This window comes from Hippocampus zosterae, chromosome 8, assembly GCF_025434085.1.
Source record: "Hippocampus zosterae strain Florida chromosome 8, ASM2543408v3, whole genome shotgun sequence".
NCBI lineage: Eukaryota > Metazoa > Chordata > Actinopteri > Syngnathiformes > Syngnathidae > Hippocampus > Hippocampus zosterae.
The window spans coordinates 8553022-8565676 of NC_067458.1; the positions used below are offsets into that span (position 1 = coordinate 8553022).

The following is a 12655-nucleotide window of genomic DNA, read 5'->3' on the forward strand; positions in this document are numbered from 1 at the left end:
CACGGATAATTAAATATTTTTAAATATATAATCTCCATACTTTGCAGTGTTTCCGAGGTAATGGCCTTGCACGTTTTCATGTTTGGGTTGTGCGCAGGGCTCCGGTAAAGCGCCGCAGAAAGCTGACCAGCCCGCACCAGTGTGATCTCTTGCAACTGTCTCGGAAACACCTCAGTTTCGGAGAAAGTGCAATCGGATAGGCCAAACACCACTGCCACAGCCGCCGCTCATCCTCCAATAACAAATCGCCCAACTCGAAGCAGAATGGTGCAAAATAAGATCACCGAAGTCACTGGATTCCACCGCTCATTTAAGGTTTGTTAAGTGTGTTCGTGTGTGCGCTCGTCGGTTGGGGGGGGGGGGGGGGCACGTCTATGTGAGAGAACTGCAAACAATCAGCACATTGTTCATCGCCCCATTTATGACAGCTAATGTATGGGTGCCTATCAAGCCACATGAAGTAGGGCTTAAGTTCTATGACTATATGGTAGTTTGATGTGGTCCAACAATATTATTGTTTTGTCAGGAATAGGCCCAATAGGCATTCTTTTGATTCTAGCTTGGTGCAGCTGAGCCAAGAGATTTGATCAATTGAGTAAGTTGGCTGTTTGCTTATTTCAATATATTACTTTCCAGGGCCAAAATCCTTTTGAGACAGATGACTTCACCAAAAATGGATCTCATCTCATTGATTCAACATTTGATTTTGATTCCCCCCCAAGGCATGGTGGGTATTAACACTTTAGTTGTATAGTAACCAATTCTGTTGGGGTTGCTTCCTCAGTTTAACGATTACTCAAACTCTGTAATAATGTAGTGTCTATTGTGACAGATATACCTTCCAGCCAGCCCATAGACATCCCTGATGCCAAGAAGAGAAGCAAGAAGAAGAAGCGTTGCAGGGCAACAGACAGTTTCTCTGGGCGATTTGAAGGCAAGATAATTTTCTGTGGACTCTGGCTCGATGTAAAATTCTGCTGCATGAACAGAATCTTAATTCAACTCGTTCACCCGCTCACAGATGTATACAGACTGCAGGATGAAGTACTGGGAGAGGGTGCCTATGCCAGGGTGCAAACATGCATCAACCTTATAACCAACAAAGAGTATGCTGTCAAGGTAAGATGCACAGCTTTCAGTCTAAATTGTCAATATGATGATTATTGAAGTCTCTTGCTGAAGTTTTTGTTCGAAAGCAGGATCCTCAAGTCTTTACATTGGCTGCCACATGACTCTCTTTGTGTGTTTCTGCTGCTCTGGAATTAGCTGCAGTCAGCAGACACTCCCCTTGCTGTTTTTACATGCAGCCAGCCAATCACAGAGCAGGGGGGGGTATACCCTCCCATTCATTCCACTCCTATTGCCCAGAGAGTGGATGCTCAGAGGGAGAGAACATTGTGTGCTGCCAAAACAAAACCCTCATATAGAGGAGGAGGGGTGGTGGGTGGCGCTGGTTGAACATTGTGACCCAGGATGTTTACATGGTTTTATTCCTCGTTACACTCTCTGCAGTAATATTTTTTTTCGATTTTAAAGACCCGCCTTGAATTAAGGAACTTCCCTCTTTGAGAACTGTATTGCCTCACACAAAGGAAGCAAAAACATTGCATAATTTTTTTCTTAACACAAGTGTGTAGTAAAGTGTGGTTCTCGACGCTAAATGCACAGATCCAACTGGATGTTAAGCTGTATTATGCTTGCATCCACGGCCTTTGTATACATTTGTGCAAGCAAGAATCCTTAAATTCACATACGCACATACGATATCCATATCATAGAAATGAATAATAAAGAAGACTTGAGGCAAGCGTTTGGTCATATGATGATGATCTGTTGCCGTTGTTTACGCTGTGACGCGTTGGTGGATCTCCAGTGGAGATTGTCGTTCTGGGGGGAGGAAGCGTGTAGAGGAGGTCATTTGCTTGTTGAACGGGGGGGGGGGGGCAGCTCAGACTGCTCCTGCCAGATGTCCCGTCTACCAGCCCCCAACGACCCCACACCCCAGCGACAGGCGAGTTGCAAGTGCTGTGTCCTTGTGTTGCAACTGGAACAAAGCTTCACCAAGTACAAGCAGCAGGCTGTACATATTTAACACCTCCCTGGCTTAGATGGTTGTTTGACTATCTTGCTTAGCTGCGTAAATATCATCACCCCATTATGTATTGTGTGTGTCCGTGTGTTTGTCTGCTGTATAGATGTGTGGATAAATTGATGGATTGGAGATCTAGACGTATATTGTATGTATTATGTATCTATGGGTGCGTAATTTACTTCCCCATTTTATGAGCTATTGCGCTGGTTCGTGGTGCTGACTCAGACTGGATCAGTGCAAGGGGTTTTGGAGTATTCACTCCACTCTTGTCTGTGCATTAATCCTTGACGCATGGCAGTACTGGGCTTCAAAAGCAACTGTAATCCAGCTACCAGGAAGAGAAACATGCACAACATCCAAGCAAACAATAACTGTTCAGGACTGGAACATTCAGCCCTTTTGATTTGGTGTCAGCAGTATATTATGCTCCTGGCATGACGCTCAACTGATGGTGGCCCCTTGCTGGTTAAGCTCCCCATGGCACAGCAGTTATATTTAGAGAGCATGTTGTTTTTGTTTTTTGAGGGATTTTTTTTAACCGTAAGTAGTTTGGGAATACCCCGCGGAATGTTTCAAATGAGGAACACTTAAATGCACTTAAGATTTAAATAAGACTGACACATGCCACTAAATATAGCGCTGCTGTGACTTTGTTAATCATCGTGGTTTGGCTGGCAGCGTTGAAAGTAGGTTGAAGTGTATTTGCGAGTGTGTCACGGGGTGGGGTGACTTTTGGGAAGCGGGGGAAATCGAGGCCTTAACTTGGCACCACATATGGAACATGTAATCTACTCTCTGTGGACACATGTCGACTCTTATGCTGCATGAGCGGCATGCCCTCGAAGTTACGCGCACCATTGTGCCCTTTATTTTTAACTACAGCGTATGACCAGCTTCCCATATTAACCAGTGTCTTTTCTTTCAGATAATTGAAAAAAGACCAGGCCACAGTCGCAGCCGTGTCTTTCGTGAGGTCGAAATGCTCTACCAGTGCCAGGGCCACAGGTAGTGATCCTCCTAATCACTGACCCAAACCAAATACAACGTGATCACTTTTGACTCTGACCTTTTTAACCCTGTTATGCAACATATTTTTAGTTCTAAAATGAGGGTACGTGTAGGCAAGAAGGCATTTTGTTTGTTTGACCGCCTGTATCTTCTCTCTTAGTAATATCCTGGAATTGGTGGAGTTCTTTGAAGAGGAAGACAAATTCTATCTGGTCTTCGAAAAGCTCAGAGGAGGTCGGTGAATTGCAGTTGCACGAATGTTCATTTTATTTGACCATGTAAAATGCCTGGCATGCCTTTTAGGGGAGTGGGGATTTGGTCTGCCTAACGTCAATAGCCGATACACTTGCGTTCCCTCCCATTAGGGTCCATTTTGGCACACATTCACAAGAGGCAGCACTTCAGTGAGCAGGAAGCCAGAGTTGTCGTGCAGGACATTGCTCGAGCTTTGGATTTCCTGCATAACAAGGGTGAGCACGCTCTCACAAATCCTTGACAGTGTGCCCACCTGGAGACATTTTTAATATTCATGTGAATGTTTTTGCATTTTGACATCCACATTTTGAATGTTTGTTCCCCTTTTTAGCTGTGATACACTAACCAGAAGCATGACTGTCTTCTTAATTTCCAGGCATGGCACACAGGGACCTCAAACCTGAAAACATCCTCTGTGAAAGTGCAGACAAGGTGAGTCTGTGCAAACCTTTTCTGTCCATTTCAACTCATGGGAACTAATGTGAGGAATAGTGGATTGATAAGCTGCTCTCCTACAGTGTGATAACTGTCCGGGCAAAGATAGTGTACAAAGAGTTCTATAATTGTACTTGAACGATTCAAGTGGGTGTGATGAGATTTTTATTCTTATTTCATGTTCCTCAGATTTCCCCAGTTAAAATCTGTGACTTTGACCTGGGCAGTGGTATCAAACTGAACAGTGACAGCTCACCCATCTCCACCCCGGAGCTCCTCACACCCGTAAGTTCATGATCAATCTTTTCCTCACGAGATATAAATTATAGAGGTCGTGTGCTACAAGGATCAACAAATGTGCCGCAATCCAGTGGGGTGTGGCAAAGCAAAACTTGAGGAGAGTCATTAGGCTGAACCATACGGTAATAAATGGAAAAGATTGGATTCGATTGCCTTTGCCATTGCACAGAGTACCACTACTCATGGAACCGAATACGGTTTAGTGTAGCATCTACAGAGGTGCAAAGAGAGCAGACCTAGTGTATATAATTGGTATTGGCTTTGCAGAGTGGATGCATTGGATCGACAGTTTATTCAGATGGAAAGTTTATTTCTTTTGGAAAAAACTTTGACCTGACCCAGGTGTTAAATTGTACAAATCTAATGATTCATCTTGAGTTATTCGCTGTTTTGCACCTTTCACCTGTGGAGTTTTCTATTCCATGTAGATAAGCGCTGTGCTTTCAGGCTTTAACGTGCCCTTATCAAGTTGAGGCTGCCTGCTCATTGGTCATGTGTTATGCTCAGCCTGCCGATCAGTTTTTCATTGTCCCTGCCTGGCAGCATTCTTTTTACCTTATCACTGTATGGTATCAGCAGTTCCCGGCTAGATATCCCTTAGTGTAAGGTACACGTCCTACTTATCAGTTGTAAATATTGAGGCCGGAGAGTTTGAGGTTATGATTGTTGGACCCCGCACCATCATCACAACACCAAAGCGAATTCCTCAAAGCAAAGTGCCGCGAAAAGTGGGATGCACGCCATGTAACGATTCTGGCACAGGCAGTCTATGTGTAGTCTGTGCGTACGTGATAGATGGACCAGAGCAGGTGAAGGGGGAGGTGCTTAATCCTGCAGGAATGTTGTGTGTTGGGGGGCTGATTACAATGATGATAACTTCATCTTTCGACGGAGAAACCACAGACCGGTGCAGGACAACGGAGCCCCAAAAAAAGGACAATTAAAAAAAAGTGACCGACTGGAAAGATTTTAGGAAACAATGTAACAGCCTTGGAATGTACTACAGAGGAACTTCCAAGGCCATGTTGCTTTTATAATGAGTGCCTACCAAACCACACACGAACCTGTGAGGCACTCCGGAAATATCCACCCTATCTCTGCTTATTTTTAATGCCCCATGAACCCAACCCTACATTTTTGTAATGTTATTTATACAAAAGAGAGCAGCAAGGTTTGTTCTACAATGTTTTGATTTCCCCCTCCCATACCTAGCAACTGAGCTTTGATTGGCTTAGACGAGTGCAGGGGGGGGGGGGTATGGCCTGCTAATGAATGCAGGATTTGTAGAGCTGCTGTTACACAACACTTATATTTTTGCATCTTTTGCGTTCAAGGGTGCTATTGAGCATATAGGGTTTTTTTTCTCCAAAGTTTCTGTGCCATTTAGATTTTGAGAATAACAATGAATGTTGGATGAATCTTTCTTGGAAAAAGCTAAATATTGCTCACCAAGAAAGTGTCCAGCATAAACCAAGCAAGGCTGCTCGAATATCAAAGCTTTCATGTGCAGTATTTGGGAGATTTGAAGCCGCCTCATTGTGCCAAAGTTGAAGCAGTTGTGGCTCCTATCCCATTTGCAAGTTCCCCTAAACCAGGGGTCCACAAACTTTTTCCTGTGAGGGCCACATAACTTTTCCCTTCTCTGATGGGGGGCCGGTGTCAGTTTGTAACATCAACGATCGTAGGGGAGCTTAAAAAAATTATTGTTTCCCAGAAAGCCACACATAACCAAATAACACTTTCCAACAGGAGGGTTGGAGGGCCGGGTCAAATGTACGGCCCGCGGGCCGTAGTTTGGGGACCCCTGCCCTGCACCCTTGCCAGGTAATCTTGTTTACCAGTGTCAGGGGTGTGGAACATGAGTGGTGTCATCATTGGCTGACTAGTCACTTGGTCACGGGAAAGCCTCTGCTTGCGTTAATGAACAGCACATGAGGAAAATTTTGAGTGGGCTTGGGATGCTTGTTGGCCATGATGCGTTTATTATTCGCTAAAGTTGCAAGTGGAGCAAACAAGCTTAACCCTTTTTAATGATCTATTTGAAGCTTTTTTTTCTTGCTCTTTCATTATATTTTTGTCCTGCATTCTGTTCTTTTCAACGTGATTCTTCATCTATTGAGGCAAGCTTTCCATACGTGTGGATAGTAGAAGTGTGGAGGTTGGGATTTTTCCCTGCGACAGAAGCAGCTTTGTCTGAGCTCGGGTTCCTTTGCAACACATTTCATGTCATAAATATGTAGGAGGAGGAAGAGGAGGAGGAGCTGCTGGGATTTTGTGCAATCGTCTTGCTCAATGTAAACGTGGCCCCTACAGATTAAAGGAGAGATGAGTTGTTCTGGGTTTCCAAGCCAAACTGCGCATTTGATTTGATTTTTATTTATTTATTTATTTTAGTCGAAGGCTTGCAGTTTCACTGAGCAGGCTGATGACCGAAGAAGCTGTTTTTGACCAGTTTGTCAGGCCCATCAAGTCCAGATTTTGCTGAACTCTTGGTTTGTCGAATGTCTATGGACGTCACTCGCTCGTAATAGAAATTTTGAATGAAGGTTTATGTGAACTCGTCACCTGCTCCTCTTTTGTACCATGAAGGCATCATTTGGCTTTTGTGCTTTAAAGTTATGTAACTGGCAAGGGCTCGGCCCAGTCTGTGGTTCTGCGACATGGCCAATCCTCTTTGCTGGGGCTAAGTGTTTGGCCTAATTCTTGTCTTGGATACATAACAAGGCAACGTCAGACCTGAGCCTGCCTGCCTGCCTTTGCCCTCAGTCCACTGTGTACTGTGTGCAGCTGGCTGGTCCAAGTTGTGACTCAATGTTCCTGCAAACCTGCCCCATTTGATGCTGTGCGGGGATGTTGCACAACATGTTTTGAATTTCCACACGGAGAAAAGCTGTGCAGTGCCTTTTTTTTTTCTGAAACTTGGCCCATCCTCCCAGATAACCATGTGACTCTCGCAGTTCGCCCCCGTTTAGGCCTCTAGCTTCAACACGAGGTGTCAGCTGAACTGAGGAATGTCAGGAGCAGCAGCTAAAGAAAACATTTCATTCTGCTTGTATGCTGCTCATAGCCAAGCCTGTGGCTAACCAATGTGTTCTTCTCATCAGTGTGGCTCTGCAGAGTACATGGCACCCGAGGTGGTCGAGGCCTTCAGCGAGGAGGCCACCATTTATGACAAGCGCTGTGACCTCTGGAGCCTGGGAGTCATCCTATACATCATGCTGAGTGGTTACGCACCCTTTGTAGGCCACTGCGGGCGTGATTGTGGCTGGGAATTGGGGGAACCCTGCCACAGATGCCAGGTGGGATTATGGAACATCAGACATTTTGAAAAATGATTTTTCATTGGTCTAATTTTTGACTTCAACAAAACGGCTCTTTTCCTCCTGTAGAACACCCTGTTTGAAAGTATTCAGGAAGGAAAGTATGAGTTTCCTGACAAAGACTGGGCTCATATCGCCTCAAGTGCCAAAGACCTGATATCCAGACTACTGGTTCGGGATGCCAAAAATCGCCTTAGCGCTAGCCAGGTGCTGCAGCACCCCTGGGTGCAAGGGGTGAGTATCGAGCCACCATGCTACCGCTATCATTGTGATTTAGTAATTGAGGAGTGCATTTTTACATTTTTAATGGGCTTGCTTTCATTTTAGGGTGCTTCTGACACTCTACCTACACCGCTGTTTCATCAGAGGTGAGGCAGTTGACCATGCGTGTAGTTTTCGATCCTCAACACTTGGCCTTTTTATATCCTGTGAACCGCATGTCCTTTCTCCCATTCCCCAGAACCAGCAATGCGAGGGATCTGACATTCTTTGCAGACAAGGCCATGGCTGTCAACCGGCAGCTGGCTGAACAGGATGGCATGGAGGAGCAGCATCAGCTGGAGACCCCCTTTGTGGTCACTGCTGCCGGCTCCTCCATGCGTCTCTCTCCTCCTTCCAACTCGAAGCTGGCCAGGCGAAGGCAGCGCAGCAGCCAGCCCAAGGGCGGCCCCGTCTCGGCTGCCGAGCTTCGTCAGCTCTTGGCCCCTCTTGTTATTGTGGGGGACTGTGCCTGAATGTTGTCAACGTTGGCTCCAGATCTTCTGCGAAGACCTGCTCCTCTCCTTGCCTGTCTTTGACTCTCGCTGGCCTTGGTCTCTGGCCATTCAGGCTCTTTCTGAGTTTGCTGTATGGGGAGACCACAGATCTTCTTCTAAATGCCTTTTGACCTTCTGCAGCACTTGTGAAGCACATCAGCCCGGGGCCTGCAAACGCAGATTCACGTCCAGGTTTTTGGAGAGGGAGGTTAAGAGAGAGTTAATTTTACATGCCCCACCCACCCCCTTCTCTCAACACTTATGTTTAAAACTAAGCTCAGACACCAAAGGACAACCTCTCATGCTGCTCCCACGTTACAACTGGATCCACTGTGAATTAAGTTGTCTGGAATGTTCTCTTTGCCTGTATGTGTATGCATGAATGGTCAATCTGTACATGCATACAAGATTATGCAATACGCCAAGATGAAGGTGTACATAGGGGGGTGGAAGAGCTGTAAGCCAATGCTGTGTGCCTGGTGCCATTATTGTGTGGCTGGGGAATCTTTCAAGCTATTTATTTTTTATTTTTTTCTTCTCCACGCAAATAATTTTGGGATCGATTTGTCTCGGTGGCTACGCAATCAAAGCTCTAAGAGCAGAGAATGTCTGTGTACTGGCAGCCACGATGTGATTAGTGCAGTGATTTACACAGTTTGGCTCAATGCTGTAAAGATCAGTTGCCATACTGTTGAAGATCACAGATCAAAATTATTACTATATGGTTGCCCCCGTAAATGACTCGGCAATCTCGAACAATGTCTGGTATGTTGCTCTAAATAATGATCACAGTAAAATTATTATATATTTTTTGAAGAATTTACAATGTTCCCCAGCCACACCCAGTGCTTACGTATTTTTCAGTTTTGTATTTTTTTTGTATATGTAAATCAATGTATGCCTCAGCGCTGACCTTGATATTTTTGGCACTAAAAGTTAGAATTCCCTCATGCAGGGTTTGAAAAGCACAGTTTGGCCGACGTGTCTTTGTCATTCGATTGAATACACTTATTTGGACCATCTGCATTTTTAATGCTGATGTCTTATTTTTAATGAGACATCTATTTCCAAATATTTACATAATTGAAGACGGTCACACACCCCCCACAGACTAAAAAAACTTTAAAAAAGGAAAAACATTCCACAAAAACAAACAAAAAAAGTATTCCACAAATGTGTAGCTGTATACGTTTACTTTGTTTTTCGTGTTAAAAACTCCATGTGAATGTGCCACTTTTTTCTTTCATTTTTTGAATGGATTTTTATTTTCTACTTGGTGATTTGTCATGGAGGCGCGGTTGAGTTCAGGTGAAACACCGGCTGGTTTCCTATGTTGGTTTACGGTATGTTAAGTTGTGTGAAAGTCGGCAGAAGTTTTAGTTGAGCTGGAGCGTTCTTGCCCAGACAGTGATTTTCTTTTGTTTTTGTGTTAATGTTCACAAGTTGGCAATAATTATTTTCTTCTCGAATGACATAAATGTTCATTCTGAGACTGTGATAGACGGTGAAAAGTGCCCAGGTCTGTTTCACTTAAAGGGGGTTCAAGTCACGACCTAGCACATGGAACATGTGGAATAACCTAGCAGACAGGTGCTGACGATCCACTACCAGCACTGCAGTTATGGTACTCTGGAAATGGTTGCCTTTTTGCTAAAGGATCCACACTGCTGATAACGGGACACTGTAATAGCTTTCGAAACCACGGACAGATGCATCATCATGGGATTTTATGTCTTATAATAAGACTTGAATTTGTATATGCAGCTGTTTCTTCTCTATTTGGGAAACTACTTTGCTAAATTTGATTAAGGCAATCTTTACGGGGTTTTAAAATGCCTGATACAGTTCAGTATTTGTCTTTTTCTTGTCTCCCGCGAGCATCGCAAGTTTTGGACTGGGTTTGATACCTGCAATCACGTGCACACACAAAGGGCGATACTCAAGATCTTTACTGGTGTAATAAGAGTTCTTGGTCATGATCATTTCTACTTTTTTTTAATTATTTTTTTGTGAAGTGGCAGTTGTTTATTGGGAAAAAGTTCTATTCTAAGGCCCTCACTTTTTGTTTGTCATTTTGACGTAAGAAAGTGTTCAGTTCATTCATGAGGATGAGGTGTCAACCCTTCCCATAATTTGAATGTAGTCCACAGGCAAAGAATTTAAAATCCAGCAATACTTCTCAAAGCCTTCCTAATTGAACTAAAGTGTGTGGTAAACAATTCTGCCTGTGGCGGAAGAAGGAGGCATTGAGCTGAGGCAGCCAATGCCTGAAATTAGCACCATCTTGATGCCCTTCGGGGGGGAAGAAGTTTGGAATAAATACATCCTTAAAATATAAACCAATTTTGATTTAAGATAAGCACTTTACAGTATCGTGAATGATTGCAGTTCACTAAAGGCAACGCTTAAAACAGTTGTTCCAAAATTTTGTATTGTTTTTCTAAAAAAAAATAAAAAGCAATAAAATGCTTTTAAAAAGTCGTGTGTTTGTGATGTCTATTAATCATTGTGCTCATTGATTTCCTGTTGAGTTTAATGGACTTAGTTGGAACGCTGATACTTGGCATGTGGGCCCTCCTTTCTGACCAGTTTCACATTAACATTATCTTTTGACCAAGGCTGAGTCCATGCCTACAGATTGCAGTAAATTATCTTATCTGTCACACTCACTGATATTTGAGCTGTGTCACGTGTCCTTAGCTGTGAATACCAGCACACTTTTCCCTTCACTCGCTGAACTATGACTTGCATGTGATTCTATGCGTCAGTCATCCAGGATGCCACTGTGGGGCTTTCCACTGCGGGCCTCACCATATGTGACTGATGCAACATGCTGCAAGAGCTATTGCCACGTGTGTGCGGATAGGAAACGACTTGGCTACACATTGCAACTTTGAGTTATGCGGTTGCAGCTGCCAGAAAGGGAAATATGGAATGCTGCTCAGACGTTTACATACAGTATCAAAAAAATGAGTATAGTAAACAGACTCTCATCGAAATGACTGCAGATAGCCATTAATGTTTGAACTGATGGTAACAAAAGTGACAACACATCTAAGTGAAAATGTCCTCGTTTTCTCTCCCCAGTCTCACCTGACGTGATGTTTCAAGTTCTTTGGTGTGAACGGGGAGCAGGCAGCCACGTACAGACATTTTTGGGGGCAGATGTTCAAGCCAAAGTAACCGGCATTGTTCGCCAAAAGTATCCACGCAATTAAGAAAATCACTCGTATATACGTTGTGCCTTTATATCTCTAAACGCAACCCACAGCCGATAAAGCAAAGGAGGTGAAGAAAAGTGGATATAAAAAGTTTACGCGCCACTATTCAACTGCCAGGTCTTGAGACCAAGAAAATCAAAAATATGATAGTGTTAACAATAAACCAATTACATTTAAACTCATGTTCGAGCTGCAGCATACATTGCCACCATTTGGTGAGCCTCTGAATAACCACAAATAAAGTTCTGTTGTTCTGGTAGGCTTTTCCTGACATCTTTGTTGTCACATCTTACAGCGTAATCTATGATCCCCGGGCAGTATTTGTAGCATCAGAGGCATCTTTGTTCAGACTCAGAGCTTTCACAGCAACAGAGGGATCACATTCTTCAAAGGAGAAAGGTCAGGGAAAGAGGACAAACAAATTCCAAGTAAATATACCATGGACCAAAGCAAAGATAGTTAAAAGAAAAATTGGCGCAACAGTCCCATGACAAAGAACTGTCCGTCCCCTCAAAAGTGACGGAAAGGCAAGAAGAAAACTGGCTCCCAAGGGGCCACAACAACATTGAAGGTGTACTGGTTGTAGAAGACATCCATCCATCCATTTTCTGATCCGATTTATCCTCACAAGGGTTGTGGAACGTGCTAGAGCCTATACCAGCTGACATCGGGCAAGAGGTGTGGTATAGCCTCAACTGTTTGCCAGCCAATCACAGGGCATGCATAGACAAACAACCATCCGCGCTCACACTCACACCTAGGGACAATTTCGAACGTTCCATTAACCTGCCACGTATGTTTTTGGAATGTGGGAGGAAACCGGAGTACCCGAAGACAACCTACACAGGCACAGGGAGGTTGGAGCTGGAATCGAACCCTGCACCTCTGCACTGTGAGGCCAACACGCTAACCAGTCAAGCCTGCCCTTGTCGAAGACATACAGTATGACAACAATTTCCTTTCTGCAAATGCCTGGGCTATGGGGCAGGGTGGCCATATGGAAGCCATACCTTTTAAAGTAAACAAACAAACAAACAAACACATGAAACTGTTTGGCCAGAATTCTAAAAATCGTGTTTGTGTGTGAAACATAACACTGCTAATCACAAAAAGAACACTATACCTACAGTAGTACACGAATGAAGACTGGTGGTACAGAATCATACTTTTGAACTGTTTTTCTTCAGCTTGAACCAGGGCCCTAATCAAGGTGTAGTAAATTATTAACAGAGCTAAATAGTGTTGTACAGACCTTTCAGACCAATATGT

At 44.0% G+C, this 12655-nt stretch overlaps 1 protein-coding gene across 2 annotated transcripts; it reads left to right on the forward strand.

Annotated features, from left to right (window-relative positions):
• Positions 1–69: 69 nt before the first annotated feature.
• Positions 70–10646, forward strand: mknk2b (MAPK interacting serine/threonine kinase 2b). 2 transcript variants are annotated; one of them, XM_052074315.1, is made up of 13 exons: positions 70–315; positions 637–727; positions 818–934; positions 1022–1119; positions 3018–3097; positions 3261–3334; positions 3466–3570; positions 3732–3787; positions 3980–4075; positions 7195–7389; positions 7480–7644; positions 7738–7778; positions 7871–10646. In XM_052074315.1, the coding sequence occupies exons 1-13, from the start codon at positions 265–267 to the stop codon at positions 8142–8144; spliced, it is 1443 nt and encodes a 480-aa protein (XP_051930275.1). In that variant the 5' UTR covers positions 70–264; the 3' UTR covers positions 8145–10646. The 2 variants fall into 2 exon arrangements, with proteins under 2 accessions (XP_051930275.1, XP_051930276.1); XM_052074316.1 differs by having other exon boundaries at positions 833–934.
• Positions 10647–12655: the final 2009 nt, after the last annotated feature.

What these genes read in the sequence shown, in the direction of transcription:
- mknk2b (XM_052074315.1), top strand. Translation starts at nt 265, where the DNA reads ATGGTGCAAAATAAGATCACCGAAGTCACTGGATTCCACCGCTCATTT. An exon ending in TTTCTCTGGGCGATTTGAAG is followed by an intron (nt 935 to 1,021) that starts GCAAGATAATTT and finishes ACCCGCTCACAG; the next exon opens with ATGTATACAGACTGCAGGAT. An exon ending in AACCCTGCCACAGATGCCAG is followed by an intron (nt 7,390 to 7,479) that starts GTGGGATTATGG and finishes TTCCTCCTGTAG; the next exon opens with AACACCCTGTTTGAAAGTAT.